Genomic DNA, 16,856 nt, shown 5'->3' with positions numbered 1-16,856 from the left:
TCGGGTTCTGTCACATCCCACGCATCTTGTGCAGTGTTTGGCACTTAATAGGTGCTCAAAAATATTTGTGAGTGCATATATGAAGAAAGAGGATCACACACACACACACACACACGCACACACACACACACATACACACACACACACACACCCTCCACACTGGCAGTATCTTGAAGCGATTTTAGAAATTTGTAGACACAAGTTACTGTAATATTTTTTGTTTACAGCAACCAGTAGTAAGGCAAGAGTGGTGGTTAAATGCCATTTTGTTAGCTAGGACCATAATGGAATGATGTCATTTTGCAGAAACTAAGAATACAAGTTATTAAAAGTAAGGGACAGGATACCTTCTTGCTTTCTTTGGCTATACATCTCCAGCATCCTTAGGATGCTATACGTACCAAGAGAGACTGGTGAGAGGGTGTGGGTGGACCAATCCAGACCCTGTTACAGAAAGCCGAGGAGCATGGCTTGAGTATTAAAGATTAGTACCCTCCCCTTTACTGACCATTCATTGAACTAGTATTTTCCAAGACTCTCTTTAAGCAACTAATTTCTTTCCTAATAGAGATGCTGGGGTGGAAATAAAGCGCATTAGTATTAGTAAACATGTTACTAACCATACACAAAAAATATATTTGTATATATGTCTTTTTGTCTATAAGAGTTTCCCACAATCTTTAGTTTCTGATTTGAGGGCAAAAACTCTTCTATGTAACAATCTGGCTACTTTTTCCTACCTTTTCAAAGTCATCAAAACAAGATCTTTAATGCCTGAATCTCTCTGAAGTGCCTCGTAATGAGCTTATTGTTAGGGCAAAGGTAACTTGACATTCCCATTTCTAATCAATAGCCAGCTTTCAAAGCATTTGAGTGGCTCTAATTGGATCTCCAAATGTGTTCTGGACTAATCTGAGGCTTGAAAGACAGCCTGCTTCCATTTCTGAATATGGGCCAAATTTGGTGGAGTTGCTAACCTCTTAAAAAAATCAACAGAGGGAAATCTGGCTGGCTCAGTTGGTGGAATGTGAGACTCTTGATCTTGGGATTGTGAGTTCAACCCCCACATTGAGCATAGAGCCTACTTTAAAAAAATAAAGAATTAAAAAATCAACAGTAGAGAGTCACATAGGTGGCTCAGTCAGTTGAGCATCCAACTCTTGATTTCAGCTCAGGTCATGATCTCATGGGATTGAGCCCTGTGTCAGGCTCTGTGCTAAGTGTGGAGCCTGCTTGGGATTCTCTCTCTCTCTCTCTCTCTCTCTCTCTCTCTCTCTCTCTCTCAAAAATCAACAGTAGAAGTGAGAGTGATCGCAACCAGCTGGGGAAATGGTAAATTAAAGAGTATGAGGTCTTAAAAATCCAAGATGAAAGTAACAAAAGAGTCCCCTAGATTTGGAGAGAAAATGAGTGACCTGAACAGAGGTCAACAACCCAGCACGCTTGCCCTAGGAATCACTTACAAAGAAATGGGGTCATTATGGAGTCAAAATGGCCTGGATTCCAACTCCAACTCGCTCATTTACAAGCTCTGAACCTCAGTTCCTCATCCATAAAGTGAAAATAATGGTGTCAATTTCATAAGGCTTTTGTGAAGGTTACATCAGATAACACTGGGGTTTCCCCCTTTACTAGATCATCCAGGTTGGGTTTTCATTATCACTGGCGCCATCATCTTTGCTTGGGCCACTGCCCGTCACTGAGAATCCCCTTCATTCTTTTCAGGCATTCCTTTCCCTCCTTCAAAACTGATTTCTTCCAAGAGGTCTAACCCCATCATCAGATGGAATTGAAGCACATATGAAACGGATGTCAAAATGACCTAAAGATGGGGGCATCTTGGTGGCTTAGTCAGTTAATTGTCCAACTCTTGATTTGGGCTCAGGTCAAGATCTCCAGGTTCATGAGTTTGAGCCCCATGTTGGGCTCTGCGCTGACTGTCCGGAGACTACTTGGGATTTTCTCTCTCTCTTCCTCTCTCTCTGCCCCTCCCCCTTTCCCTGTGAAAGTAAACCAATAAACTTAAAAAAAAATCTAAAGATGATGGAAAATATTTCAACAGTTAAGTAACTTGGACAACTAGTGGGGAGAATTCAATGGGAAGAAAGATCCCAGGCTAATCTCTTCTTAATTTCATATCCTTCTAGGCCAAGTTCATCTTATCTACTAACCTATCTAGCTTACTATATATGCATTATTCTGTACTCACTCATAAATGGCATTCACAGCTTTGCAACTGTCTTTTATTTTCATGATTTATTTTTAAGGTTAAATAGTGAATTTCTTGAGGACAACAACTGTGTTTTTTTACTTTCTGTTTGTATTCTCTATCCTTACGCACCTATCACACTACTGTTCACAAGATAGATGCTCATTAATAGAAAGGATCCTCCTAATCCCACTACTGTCTTGGGGCACACATGTATGAGCAACCTGTTGTATATTATTCCCCCGAGACGGGTGATAGGAATCATAGAACCACTGCTGCTAGTGAGCCCAGTGGAGGATAAAAAACAAATTACACATGAGCTTTGTACTTCACAGCTTATATTTTTAACCCTCGCAACAACCCTACGAGGTAAGTGATAATATTTTCGCCTTATAGATGAGAAAACTAAAATTTAGAGAAGTCAAGTGACTTGCCCAAGGCCACAAAGGTAGAAGGTATCAAAGACCATGTTCAGGCGTAGATCTGACAACTCCAGGCCTAGAGCTCTTTCTATGAGCCAAGGCTGCTGTGCTCCGAGTCATTGGAAGATATTTGGCTAACTGCATTCCAGCAACCTGTCTGGTGGTGGCTCAGCACCCATGGATTTAAAGCAGGACTGATCCGGCCAAGTGGCAGGATAAAGAGAAAAAAGATTAGTTGATTACAGAAGTATGGACCAGCACAGTATGTATGCATGTATTTGTCTGTAGATATACACATATCTGTATACACATGCACACACATATGAATATATGACTATAAGTACACTTTATTTGAACTGTGTAGTGTTCAAATCAAGATTGAGTAAATATACTAACATAGGAGTCTAATAAACAGATATTTAATGATCAGGTTCTATGGTATATTTTCTTCCCTCCATTTCCTTTCCACCTATTTTTCCAACGTTTACTCTAGTGTGCAAAAGCTGAATCATATTATCCAAAGAAATAGATCTTACTTTGCTCTCTTCAAAATAGAGATGATTGAGGGTAGAAGGGGTCTAGAGGTGGGAGAAGAAAAGTGATTTTACCAAGAGGCCCAGGACTCAGATGTCAGGTGCCCCCCCCCCCCCCGATCAGACTCTATCACTGCTGCTCAAACTCCAGGCCATTGGTGCCCCCAGAGTGGCACACCTCAGTTCTCCAGGTTTACTGCCGCAGGAGCCTGGAAGTGACTAGAAAAAGAACTAGGCTTTGTTTGATAGGTCTAATGGATTAGCCCAGCTCAAAATCTACCCTACAGCTACTGAACAGCTAAGAATATAGGCAGGCAAGAAATGACCCAAGGTTTCAGGCCCCAATTTGGATTCAAAATGCTCCAGGGTCACTGCCCTGGAAATTATGATGCTTCCAGTTCTGCCCTCTTCTCCCCCTTCCTGCACTGAATGAGACTGGACTCACGCAGATCTAAATTTGAGATTCAGATCTTGAACCATCAGGTGTCCTGAGGGGGAAAAAAAAGTGTAAGTTTGGAATGAAAAAGCTCCAGAGTTCAAATCTTGACTGGGGGACCACAGGCAAGTTACTGTACTCGTACAGTCTTGGAGTTGTAGATTTGTAAAATGAGAATAGTAATTGCTGTGTACAGAGGGTTATTGTGAAGATTGTACTAAGTGCTTAAAGTACCTGTTATAGAGGAAAGACTTCATAAGTGTTATGTTCTCCCAGAACACACCCTGATCACTGCTCCAAAGTTAGCCAGGCCTAGGAGGGGCTAGACTTGGTGGAACGCTATCTAAACCAACGAGGTCACACTGCTGTCGGACCACCCCTGATGCCAAGCGGTCTTAGCACTGCTCTAATGCTGATTTGACACGGATCAGATCTTTACCAGAGATTTGCATTCAATGGGATCACAGTTTAAGAAGAGAAATGAGAGAAAGAATGGCAACGTTAATAAATGGTTACAAGTTAGAGCCCTTAAAATAATCTTAAATTGTCTTTTACTCGGAGAAAAGAAGATTGAAAGTGAATTTAAAGAACTCTTCAGGACTGTGCACATGGGATAATAAGCAGGATAATTACCCTAATTTCTAAGACCAGAAGAAGAGGAAAGGAGTCGAATTTGCATTAGAGAGGGAGGAAGAAAGACTGAAATTAAGGCAAAACTTCTCTAGAAGATTATTATAACACACTGCAATAGATGACCCTGGGAACCTATGGGATTATCTTCTTTTGAGCTCCCTAAGAAGAGCCCTCCCCTCCCCCGTTTGTCTGGATTGGGAGAGGCACTGACCTGGTCTGCTCCAGAAATCTGAGCAGTAGAGAGGGAGGCGGGTGGGGAATAGTGCCGGAATAGTTTTTGAACCCTGGAAAAGGTACCTTAAAGCTCTTTGGGAGCTCAAGGAAAAGAAACAATGTTGGAGAGACCTGTGACTGGGAGACATAGAATTCAAATACTGAGGAAGGAAGAGACCCAAAGTGGAGAACATGGGGGGCAGGATGGTAGGGGGGCGGGGAGGAAAAAAGAAACAATCCACTGTGTTTCCAAGTGACACGCCACACTCTCCTCCTGGTGGCATCATCCTAACTTCCCTTCTGTGGGCCTCAGTTGCCTTTTCTGTAAACGAAGTGCTTGGATTAAGCACTATCATAGGTCCCCATCTAATTCCGAACTTATGTTCACAAAATCGATCCAGAGAAAACGTGAGGACATCTGTGAAAAGCCACCACAGCTCAAAACGCAGGAAAGAGGGCCAATGAACCGATGCATAGGTGAGAGCTGGGGCTCTGGGGTCAGACCCCCGTAGAGGGTAGAGGATTTGAATGTTCTCTCTGCTCCCCAGCCACAAGCTAGTTGTTTATCTTTGAGCTTCAAAATCTTCATTTGTAAACGGGAATGAGAGCTCAACTGAGGTTGTGAGTTTGAATTAGATAATGCAAGTAGCATACTTAGTATAATCATATGGAAGAGCTCCCATGTACCAGGCACGTAAGAATCAACAAAGTGGTACTTAACTGGGTCAGTATTCTTGGAATGAAAACAATGTTTAAATCTTTCTATTTCTCATTCTTTTATTTCTATCTCTATTGAATCGGTAGACTATACTGCGACCAAATCATATAATTTGTTGTGATGGCGGCATTTGTTTTCAACATCCTTGCCCTTTCTTGTTTTAGCAGAATAAATCCTAATTCATTCAGCTTTCCTGAGTGGCATATCAAAATAAACACACCGTCCGTGTTTACTTCTCTAGCTGCCTCTACGTATTCTCTATGGTTTTGAATTTGTAAAGTAGAATTAACAGAGGAATTGTGTAGCAGCCCTTGCACGCCAGCAGCTGTGAGTCGTTGTTGCGGTTCTCAGCAAGCCCCTGCCCCCCCAACCCCAGACCCGCGCTGCCGGGTCTTTAACGTGGTCAGTTCCTCCAGCTGATGTCATCATTTAGCTGCTCTTCTCCACACCTTGGCCCATCCCTTTGTAACTTCATTTTGCTCTTTTTTTAATAGTGTTTCCAACTGAAAAGAAAAAACAAAACCCACCAAAACGCCCGATTTGACTCTTCATGAGGCTGGGTGCCCCACTCCCAGCTTCACACCCGGTGGCCGTGGGATGTGCACCGGGTTGATACAGAATTCAGTCCACCACGCTGAGAGGGCGCGTCTCCCGGGCCAGGGTGGGGCACCAGGTTAGGGGCGGCCTCCCGTCTTCTGGCTTTACTTCCCCGCAGGGGACACCGTAGGCGGCTGTGCGGTCCGGCCACTGCCCCCCGCCCCTCGCGTCCGGCCGCGCCGTGGGTTGCGGTCTCTGTGGGGGTGGCAGCTCCTGTCCGGGAGGTTTGCGCCTGGCGGGGCACCCCGGAGCCGCGGGGAGCCCAGAGGCGAGGCCCAGGCGGGGTGGGGCGCGTCCGGGCGGGGAGGGCGAACTCAGGCAGTGCAGGGGGCGCCGAGGGCAGCGGGCGGGCGGACGCGGCGGAGGAGCGAGCGGGACGAGGGCTGGCTGGTGCCGGGGCCGCCCGCCCGAGGGGGAGGAGGCTGTGCCGCCCTTGCTGCAGGTTCGCTGTCGAGCGCACAGGAGGCAGGGACATGGGTAGGGTGCGGTCTGCGCGGGGCCCGAGCCCGGATCTCTTCCATTTCCCCTCTCACTCGGCCCCGAGCTGCGCCGCAGACGGCAGCAGCTCCCGCTCCGCCAGAGCCGCCTGACCGCCGGGCCGGGGTGCTAACCGCGGGGCCCGCCAGCCCGCCGGCCCGGCCAGCCCAGCCCAGCCCGGCGGCCCGCAGCCCCGCCGCCCGCCGCCCCCCGCCGCCGCCGCGTTGCCAAAACAAACGGGCCGGCCTATTTATTGGCGGCCGGCGAGCCGGGCAGCTCAGAGTCGAGGCGCCGAGGGGGACAGCGCGCCGCCACCAGCCAGGGCCCCGGGCCCCCGCCCCGCACCTGAGTCCCGCCGGCCCTGCGCCGCGCCGCGCAGCCCATGGCGCCCCCACCTGGAGCCCCCCGGAGCCAGCCGGACGCCTGAGCCCCCGCAGCGCGCCCGTCGACTCGCCCACCCACCAGCCCACCAGGCGCCCTCGCCCGCCCCTCGCCCGGGCTCCCCTGCCATGTCTCCCGCCCGGCTCCGGCCCCGACTGCGGTTCTGCCTGCTCCTGCTGCTGCTGCTGGTGCCGGCGGCGCGGGGCTGCGGGCCGGGCCGGGTGGTGGGCAGCCGGAGGCGGCCGCCGCGCAAGCTCGTGCCGCTCGCCTACAAGCAGTTCAGCCCCAACGTGCCGGAGAAGACGCTGGGCGCCAGCGGGCGCTATGAAGGCAAGATCGCGCGCAGCTCGGAGCGCTTCAAGGAGCTCACCCCCAACTACAATCCCGACATCATCTTCAAGGACGAGGAGAACACGGGCGCCGACCGCCTCATGACCCAGGTGAGCGCGACCCGCCCTCGCAGGGCGCCGCCGCTGAAGCACCGCCACCTGCCCGGCCCTCCCCGCCCCCCTGGCACCTTTTCTCGACTGGCTGGCACGCCCCCTGGCACCTGCCCCTCTCGCCAAGCCCAGCCGCCTGCTGCCCAAGATGGGCCGGCCAGGGGTCCCGGCGGCAGTGCGGACACCCGCGGACCCGCCGGAGGTGGGAGAAGAGCGCCCCACTGCCCAGCGCCACGGCCGAGCCCGGTGGCGGCAGCCCCACTGCCCCAGAGCGCCGGCAGCTGAGCTCAGACTCGGCACCCGGAGGTACCTCGACCCGGCCGCCTCCCGCGCCTTCGGGACCCACGCAGTCCCTCCTGGCCTAACCTTCCGCACCGCTGCGCCCCTCTCCATTCGGCACCCCTGAGGGCGAAGAAGCTTCGGGCGCAGAGGGCCGTTCCTCCCCGCGCGCTCTTGGTTCGCTGCGCTGCCCTCTCTGGAGCGGCGTTCCCCTCCCCACCCCACCCCACCCCACCCCCCTCCCGGGTCTGGGGTTAGGGACAGCCGGGAAGAGCTGAGCCGGGAGGCGGAGGTGGGAAAGGGAACTTGCCCGGCGAGCCCACGTGTCTGTCCCGGAGAGCTGAGCCGCGCCGCTGCGGTTAAGGGTGGGGTACCGAGAACTTCGGGCTCTGGGACCGAACTTGGGGGACCCCTGGGCTTGGTGGCAGGGACGGGGAGTGTTGAAAGAGAAGAGCTAGGATGCCGGGAGAGGGAGGGAGCAGAACTAACGCTAGCTAGTTTCTGCAAGCTCCGAACAGGACCCGCTCAACCCAGGCACTGGGGAGCAGACTTTCTTCCCTGCATCTGGGGTCCCAAGGGATCAGAAACCTACGTCCCCTTCCTCGGTGGTCTCCCGGGGCTTCCCCCGCATGCGGGCAGCCTGCTCCCTAGGTGCTTTGGGAAGAACAGCTCCACCACAGCCCTCAGCCTGCGCCCTGGCGCCGGGGCTGGCCGGCCGGTGTCGGGGCCGAAGGTTGGCTGGTGGCCGGGCCGGGCCGGGCGCCGAGGAATGCAGATAAGGATCCGGGCCACGGGCTGGGCAATCATTGACAGCGCTCCCCAGCTCTGGACCCGGGGGAGGGGGAGAGGGGCGGGGAGCAGGGGCCCACGGGGCCGACTTAGCTGGGGGGGGGGGCGGCTAGAAGCCTGGAGGCAAGGAGCACACGGAGCTCCCTTCCTGGGCAGTGTGCTCCCCAGCTAGGCTGCTCGCCCAGAGGACGGCCAGGCCTTGGGCTGTAGCTGCTGTTGGCTCCTGGGAGACCGAGTCCAAGGGTCTGTGGGGCCCCCTTTGTGCGGGATGGGGGTAGGTTGAGACATGGGCTGTCCACATTTGGCGGCGCCTCGCACCCGAGTCACGGACTGTGAAAGGGCCGGCTCTCCCGCAGTCCCCTCCCCCCAGCCAACTGCAGGGTCCTTTGGGCTGCAGGCACGCGGGGAGTCATCACAGACCGTCGATCTCTCTCCTCCTTCCCGCAAGGCGCGGCTCTACTCCCACCCCGTGTGAGACAGAGCGTGGAGCCGGCTCGCTGAGATCAGAGGCTCGGTTTCTCCAGCCCTTTCCCTAATAGGGGCGGCGCAGAGGTGCTGAAGGCTCTGGACTGAGGGAGAACCTTGCCTGGGATTATCAGCCTTGCGTGCGCCCCTTGCTGCGGGGGACGCTCCGCGTGGCCCTCCATCTGGCCCGGCTGGGCGCTAGCATTTCCACAGGCTTCTGGTTTCCAGGCTTCTGCATCCTCGGATTGGGTGTGGGTCACTTTTGGATCTTAAGTCCCAGCAGGAATACTCTGTGGCGCTGGAGAGATCCAGGCGGCCCGGGATTCCCCTCCCAACACGCCCCCACGTTGCTGGGGCGCTCTGCACCTGCCGCGCCTCCAGACCGAGTCGGGGGGCCTCAGCCCTGAGGCTACGGTGACACCTACTGGGCACCTCCGGCCTTGCACGCCTAGCAGGCCAGCCGCAGGCGGTCGGCTCCGCTACCACCCCCACCCTGCGGGCAGAGGGTGGTTTCTGGCCTTCAGGTGCCTTGGTGGGACAGAGGGACTGGGCGCGGGAAAAGTGTAGCCGGGTCTGTGGAGGGATCGGTACCCCGATCTGAGGGGAAAGAGCGTGGGAGGGAGGGACCACTTATCAGAGGAGGTCGCCCCAAGGGTGCACCTCCCAACGCGCCCTCCAGATTTGTGGTGCCACCGTGCGGTCCAGGTCCCTGGAGCAGCCAGACGCTAGAAGGGAAAGAAGCAAGTTAGGGCTCCCTGTTCCTAAAAGAGAGGGACAGAACAACCTCCCTGGTTTCCTAACTCCAGCGGATGCTCTGGGAGAGGCCGGGGCGAGGCCGCGCCTCCACCTGCACGCAGGCCGGCATCTCCCCCTAACTGCTGGCTTTCCTCTCCTAGCGCTGCAAGGACCGCCTGAACTCGCTGGCCATCTCCGTGATGAACCAGTGGCCCGGCGTGAAGCTGAGGGTGACTGAAGGCTGGGATGAGGACGGTCACCACTCTGAGGAGTCGCTGCACTATGAGGGCCGCGCGGTGGACATTACCACTTCGGACCGCGACCGCAATAAGTACGGACTGCTGGCGCGCTTGGCAGTGGAGGCCGGCTTCGACTGGGTGTATTATGAGTCCAAGGCCCACGTGCACTGCTCCGTCAAGTCCGGTGAGCCGCTGCCTGGGGGCTGGGCCCGGGGCCGGGGCCGCAGGGCATGGGCAGGCACAGGGCTCACTGCTGCCCAGAAGGTGAAGAGGCCCGCCAGGGGATGGAGGCGGGGACCCCAGGGAAGAGGACGTCCGCCTCGCTCCCCACTGCTGCTTGTGACCACCTGCTCACCCCCTGCCTGGTAGTGTCATGGCAGGAGCCTAGGGAGACAGGGCCCTGTCCCAGCACTGCTGGGGGCCGACCTCGCGGTCCACAGTCCAGAGCCTGCAGCAGGAGGTGCAAGACAGAGCAAGCTGGACAGATGGAGGAAGCCAGGCTGGGACAGAGATGGCTTTCCCACTCAGATGACTCAGAATGGAGGCGGGCGGTGGGGCCAGGGGCCAAGGGCCAGCTTATGCCCAGACACCAGCACGCCTCACCAGGAGCCGGGAGCCCAGAGACTCAGAACCCACAGCCCTGCTTCAGGTCAGGCCCTTTAGGGCACTTTGTATGCTCCTCCAGGGGGTGCAGGCATCCCCAACCTCTCCCTCAGGGCCCTGAAGCTGGACAGTTTGGGGTAAAGCCAGCCACGAGGGGCAGAATAAACAGTGGACTCAATAAAATGGATTTTCCCAGATTGGCCGCCTTGTTGATCCGAATGGGCAGGCATTGGGGCCTTGCCCCTCCCTCAGATCTTGTCAGCATCCCTGTCACCTACACTGAACCTGATCACGGATGCTTCAGATGGTTCCCGTGTGACTGCCAGTCTGGCTCCACCTGGCTTCGGGCACAGCCCTCCATGCTGGCACCACGTAGCAGTCACACCTGAAGACCTGGCACATGAGACCAGGCCCCCTGCTATTCCCGAACCCACCTGGGCACACTGTGGTGACCCACCCCCATCCTCCCCTCCAGCACTTTCCTGCCAATTGTATCTACTTCAAGTCACGTCCACCCTTCACCTGCGAACACTGGCCCGACACCAGCTCCCCGAGTGGCCACTTCTGTCATTATTCCCACCCACAACACTGCTCACCATCCTGCCCACCAATGCCACTGTGTCCTGTCCCCGCACAAGGACCCAGCACATGAACTGAAGACGGTGACTTTACCCTTGCCACTGAGTCACGCCCTGGCCTGACCACTCACTCTGAGGCTCCCCAGAAGTCTATAGCTGCCCACGGCTGGCCCTCCTCTCGCTTCTATCTGGACTCCAAGGGCCAGCTCTGGGACAGAACTCGGGGTGTCAGCCTGAGAGTGCAATTTTTGGGGAGTGTCTGAGCAAGGAGTGAGAAATGACAGGACATCCAGACCCCAGAGGAGCTAAGTGCCTTCTCCACGAGACTGTAGCTTTCGAGTTTCAAGTCACAGCTGACCACCACCTGGCTCAGTTCACCCCTGACCTCTCTGCTCCACAACATTGCTTCACAGCGAGCAGACAGGGGCTTGGCCTGGGCTTCAGCAGGGCCCTTTCCTTCTCACTCATGGGTCTTGGAGCCACAATATGCTCCTCTCACTGGCAAAGGATTAGACGGGGGAGGAGGACAGATCACATCGTGGGTTGGGGTGTATTCAAGGCTGCACGGGAAGGGGGGAGCAGAGCCAGAATATGGTGATGGGAGGGCTCTTTGGGAGCGAGAGGAGCTCTGGGGAGGGGTGCTGTGACACAGCAGTAACACCTTCATGTCCCTTCTTCCCACAGAGCACTCTGCTGCGGCCAAGACAGGTGGCTGCTTTCCTGCTGGAGCCCAGGTGCGCCTAGAGAGCGGGGCACGTGTGGCCTTGTCAGCTGTGAGACCCGGAGACCGGGTGCTGGCCATGGGGGAGGATGGGAACCCCACCTTCAGTGACGTGCTCATTTTCCTGGATCGCGAGCCAGACAGGCTGAGGGCCTTCCGGGTCATCGAGACCCAGGACCCCCCGCGCCGCCTGGCACTCACGCCCGCCCACCTGCTCTTCACCGCCAATAATCACACAGAACCAGCGGCCCACTTCCGGGCCACATTTGCCAGCCAAGTGCAGCCTGGCCAGTACGTGCTGGTGGCCGGGGTGCCGGGCCTGCAACCTGCCCGAGTGGCAGCCGTCTCCACACACGTGGCCCTGGGGGCCTATGCCCCACTAACAAGGCATGGGACGCTGGTAGTGGAGGATGTGGTGGCCTCCTGCTTCGCGGCCGTGGCTGACCACCGTCTGGCTCAGTTGGCCTTCTGGCCCCTGCGACTGTTTCACAGCTTGGCGTGGGGCAGCTGGACCCCGGGGGAGGGTGTGCACTGGTACCCCCAGCTGCTCTACCGCCTGGGGCGGCTCTTGTTGGAAGAGGGCAGCTTCCACTCACTGGGCATGGCTGGGCCAGGGAGCTGAGAAGACCCCTTCACTGCCCTCCTGCAGCTGCCTAATGTGGTCCAAAGGCCTTCCCGCCGAGAGGACACTGGCCCTGAAAGGGACCCGAGTGGGGGGGCACTGGTTCCCACCATCTCCTCTTTCACAGACACACCATGGAGACTTGACTGGGCAATGCCAGTGTTGACCACCCCACCTCGATGTAGGGACAGAGCTACAAGCTAAGCTGGTTGGGAGGGAGTGGTCTATCTTTCTATTCTAGAGACCTCTTGAGGCTGGCACAGTGGATTCCTTCACCTGGTCAGCTCTCACTTCGATTTTTCATACCTGCCTCCCCCAATGGGGAGGGCCCATTCCATCTGTCTGAGGCCCCTCGTAGGTGGGCTTGCACCTCAGTCGATGCTGCTAGATTCCCTGGGAGCCAGCAGGGAGCTGGCTGGACTCAACACCTGCTGCCCAGAACTGAGAAGGCCGCAGGGTGGGGCAGCCAGTCTGGCCATCCTGAGGCATGACCTTCCTCCCTGGCCACACTCCTCGGGACAGAGACTGTTGCTGTCAGTGGGCAGAGTTCCTTGTTCCAGCCAATGTGATCATAGTGCCCAGGACCAGGGGAGCAGGCTGGATGTCCTTCTGCCCCTGCCCAGGCTACGCTCCCTGTTCTGCTGAACCATGACCCTCACCCCCCTCTCCGGTCAGTCTCCCCCACCTTATTTATTGGCTCGGAGGGGGAAGCCCATGGGAGAATTTTGGGGATGTTTTGGTCTTTTCTTCCTTTTGTAATAAAAATTATTTAAGTTGTTAGAGCCATAGAGTCTAGGATGCTGAGCAGGGCCAACACAGAGTCTGGAGCCACGGGTGGGTCGGTTCAAGGGTGTGCTCACCTTCTTCCAAGGACAGAAACTCCCATGCTCCCACCTTTACTACAGGCCTTTCTTCACCCAGAAGCCCAGCAAAGTTGCCACAGAGAACTGGGCTCTGTGCCAGGCAAGGCCTTCCCATGCTGATCTCAAAGTTTGCCCTAAACACTGTTGGACCAGAGAGAGAATGGAGGTAACTAGCCCATGGTCACTTCACTCATCTAGAACCCACCTCACTGGGCCTGTCGAGGCACTTTTCCTGCTTACTCAAGTCTTTCTCGGGGCCTGTTTCTCATCTTTCAGTGTGAATAACGGACCAATGGTACGAGCAGATTTTGTAGAATTCACATCTGCCTTGTGGCCCCTTCTGACTTCTTGGAGAACTCAGGAGTCCCTAACCTAGCTGTTCTCAAACCTCAGAATCACCTGGGCAGTTTGTTTAAAAGTAATTCCTGGGTCCATCCAAACAATTCTGCTTTAATAGATCCAGAGCGAGGCCCAGGAAATTTTTACAAATAACGAACATGGCGGATGGTCCATGGACCACACTTTGAGAAACACTGCTTAGTCTAGAAAAGGCCCAGTTTATTGTCAAGACAAGGTGACTCCCTTCTTCATTTTTTCTGGGTCTCTCTATGCCAAGGCAGGTTTTTCTATACTTGCTACAGATCAGCTGAGAGTCCCAGGTCCAGCGTTATACTTGTTAAATTCTCAGAAATTTCATAAGCCAGTTGATATAGGGCATGGTGGGAGTATTCACACCGTCAAAATTGGTGTATGCTACAAAGTAGAGTTCTCCCGACTGTGAACAGCCCGTTGCTAAAACATACCACTGCCCAGCTTCTGTCCTCTTACAGAGATTACTATGTTAGGGATGACTGCTCAGACTCTTACCTCCTCCTTCCCCCACCTCCATGGAGGAAAACTCCAGAGAAGTTGCCCTGGAGACTGTGTCATCTGGGAGGAAATAGGCCCCCACAAGCTATAATGACAAGTGCTGTCATTCAATGAAGACCAACTATCACCAGATGTTGTTCTAAGTGCTTTATATTTAGAGCATTATTTCATTCTCATACAACACTATGTGGTGTATGTTTCCATATTGCCATGTTCCAGAAGAACACAGAAGCTGGAGGAGGTTAAGTAACTTGCCTGAGATTACACAGCTAGTGAAGAGGCAGGATTCACACCCCTCCATCTGGCTTTTGGGCCCACTGTTTTGACCACAAGCCTTTTTCTTTGGTGAACTTGGGTCCTCTCAGCATTTCAGGCCTGGAAGGCACTCTCAGCATTTCAGGCCTAGAAGTCAGCTTTGTCAGCACATCTAGAATGGACCCATGGCAGAGGTTCATGGACAAGGCTCAAAGGAACCAGAATGTCCGTGAACTCCTTTACAGTAAAAAACAGAAAAATGGAAGATTAAGGTCAAGATACTTTTGTCTATTCATTTTTACATTCTCTCCCTTAATGACATTCTTCATGGGTGTGGGGGAGGGGGTGAAGGGAGGGGAAGGATAACACAGACCCTTGTATGCCACACATTTGGTGAGTGAGAAGACGAGAGAGAGATTTTCCCCTATGGGGGTCCAGCTGCTTCTCCTACTGAGCCTGAGTACTCTCCATCCTGCAGACCCAGAACCATTTGGTGTCCCCAAATCTTTCTGTTCTAGATGGGCCTCCTTCGGAAACACACTTATTCTTCAGATAGAGAAGGCTGCAAAGACTCAGAAAAAAACCCAACACTGATCCGAATTCAGACCCTCAAAAACCAAACTTGGAGTGGAAGTGGGGTGCCCAGTGGCTTTTCTGGGAACCCTGGGACCAGATCTGAGTAGACTGTGTGAGCAGGGAGATATGGGGAGACAGCCAGGGAAGTCATCTTCCAGCACTGCAGTATCATAGTCCCAATCCCTCCCACCAGAGCCTACCTCACCCCGATGTCTGTAATGCCAAGGCCCAGAGGAGGGTCAACTGTGCTTCCCAGGCCCAGGCATCTACTGACCCAATGCCTGCCTCTCCTCTCAGGGTCAAGTACAATCCCCAAGGCTGCTGTGTCCACAATTGTGACCTGCATTCACCTGTTCAGTCATTGTTTACTAGACATTCTTGTGTCAGGTCCTGTGCCAGAGTGAGGGAAAGCAGTAGTCCCCCCATCAGTGAATTCTTGGGTGGGAGGAAGAAGCATGGGGAGACATATCCATGCTGTGTGCTGAGTGCTTTGGATGACCTCTCACAGGGGCTATGGGAATGCCATGAAGAGGCTGAGAGCTAGGAAGATTTCCTGGGCAGGTAGGTAGGAGGGTTTGCATGGCAGGCAAGTAAAGGAAAGGATCCAAGCTGAGGACACAGTAAATGCAACAACGTGGGGCTTGAGTGAGCCTGGGGGCTTGGAGGAACTGCCACCAGGTCAGCCTCACAAAGCTATGTGGGCTTGACAAAACTGAGGTAAAGAGGTAGGCAGGGATCCGATGACACACAGCCTTGTATGCCACACATTTGGACTTCATCCTGAGGGCTTGGGGAGGGCCTGAGGGTTTGAAGCTGGGGAAGCTCACGACTAGATTGTTTCAGAGAGCTCGCCCAGGTGCAGTGTGGAGGACGGTCAGAGAAGGCAGCTGTGGAAGCAGCGAGTCCATTTACTGGGGAGAGAAGTTGGTGACCTGGGTTGAAGAGGTGGCTCAGGGGTCAGAAAGAAGGTGATGGGTTGTAGATTTTAGGAATAGAATGGCCAGGACTTGAAGCCAGTTTGGGTGAGCCATGAGGTTGAAGAAAGGGCTTAAGTTAACTTCAGGTGTTTAAACATGAGATCTAGCTCCCCCCGTGCCCAGAGCCCTTGACCATGGCTCTTCTCTGGCCTCAGTGTCTGCACCTGTAAGGGAGATATCCAGAGCTTTCCCATGTAGATATCCTCTCTTCTCAATGCCCCACGCTGGTCTAACCAGGTTCTAGGAACCCTCCAGGCTCCTGCTGTCTCTGTCTGCCCATCCCCCAATCAGGAGTGCATAGGGAGGAGATTCAGAGTAGCCCTTATAGCCCAGTCTAAGCAAATGCAACACTGGTACCTGAGTCCACAAGTCCTCCGGGAGACGTGGAGATAGGGAGACCTGGAGTATTAGGGTACAGGAGACAAAGTGGGGGAACCTGGCTGGGAGGCCTAGAGAGCCGCCTGGACAGACTGCCCTCAACACAGAGCCACTGCACCCTGGTCTCCTACTTCTCTGTGCAGACGTGCCCTCTCAGGTACCCATTCCCTAGCTGTCCCTGCAGCCTTCTCTCTCTTGTTTGGAGAGACCCAGTCATCCTGGGCATGGCTCTTCCCAAGCTGCTCAGGACTGCACTCACCTGAAGACACTGCCTTGGGGATGGTTTCCGATAGTCTGCATTGCTGTGCTGTGAAGGCTGGAGCTGAACGCATCAATCCTTTAGACAACCAGGCCTGTTGCCAGCACTGGTTCCTCTGCAGCCGGTGTGTGTGAACTGGAAATAGGAGCCCCTCCATTAAAAAATTCAGCAAATCCCTCCCTGCCCCCCATAGAGATCCAATTAGAAACAGCAACTCTTCTGGCGTGGTGCCAGCAAGTCCATTTAGGAGAGAGCCTAGTGCAGGGGGCAGACTGGGGTACCAACACATCTGGATTTCAGCCCTGGCTTGCCTGCCCAGCCTAGAGCCTGTACGTAATGTATCCCGACAACCTCTGCCAGGCTCAGCTGATTCCAAGAGTGATTAAAGTTTGGAGAGGAGTTCCCTACAGTGTCACACAGGAGCTCAGAGCAGAGTGCCTAGACGGGGGTGGGGACAGGATGAGTGACAGGACGAGGGCAATGACCGGGGACTTCTGGAAGTGGTTTTGGGCTGCTGCCTTCTGGACTCGAGTGACTGGGGCAAAGGTAAATGGACGGATTATTGGGAACAGATCGTGGAGAGGTGCA

The 16,856-nt window shown here is 54.4% G+C and overlaps 1 protein-coding gene across 1 annotated transcript; it reads left to right on the top strand.

The window, feature by feature from the left end:
* The first annotated feature begins 6,423 nt into the window (after positions 1-6,423).
* Positions 6,424-12,872, top strand: IHH (Indian hedgehog signaling molecule). The gene is made up of 3 exons (XM_019839142.3): positions 6,424-7,059; positions 9,489-9,750; positions 11,432-12,872. The coding sequence occupies exons 1-3, from the start codon at positions 6,748-6,750 to the stop codon at positions 12,088-12,090; spliced, it is 1,233 nt and encodes a 410-aa protein (XP_019694701.2). The 5' UTR covers positions 6,424-6,747; the 3' UTR covers positions 12,091-12,872.
* Positions 12,873-16,856: the final 3,984 nt, after the last annotated feature.

The sequence above is a fragment of the Felis catus genome, chromosome C1, assembly GCF_018350175.1.
Source record: "Felis catus isolate Fca126 chromosome C1, F.catus_Fca126_mat1.0, whole genome shotgun sequence".
Classification (NCBI taxonomy): domain Eukaryota; kingdom Metazoa; phylum Chordata; class Mammalia; order Carnivora; family Felidae; genus Felis; species Felis catus.
The sequence above is the reverse complement of the archived record's forward strand: the minus strand, read 5'-3'. Positions and strand labels throughout refer to the sequence as shown.

Coding starts and splice junctions, on each gene's coding strand:
- IHH (XM_019839142.3), top strand. CDS start 6,748: ATGTCTCCCGCCCGGCTCCGGCCCCGACTGCGGTTCTGCCTGCTCCTG. Junction 7,060..9,488: donor CCGACCGCCTCATGACCCAG/GTGAGCGCGACC, acceptor TTCCTCTCCTAG/CGCTGCAAGGACCGCCTGAA. Junction 9,751..11,431: donor GCACTGCTCCGTCAAGTCCG/GTGAGCCGCTGC, acceptor TTCTTCCCACAG/AGCACTCTGCTGCGGCCAAG.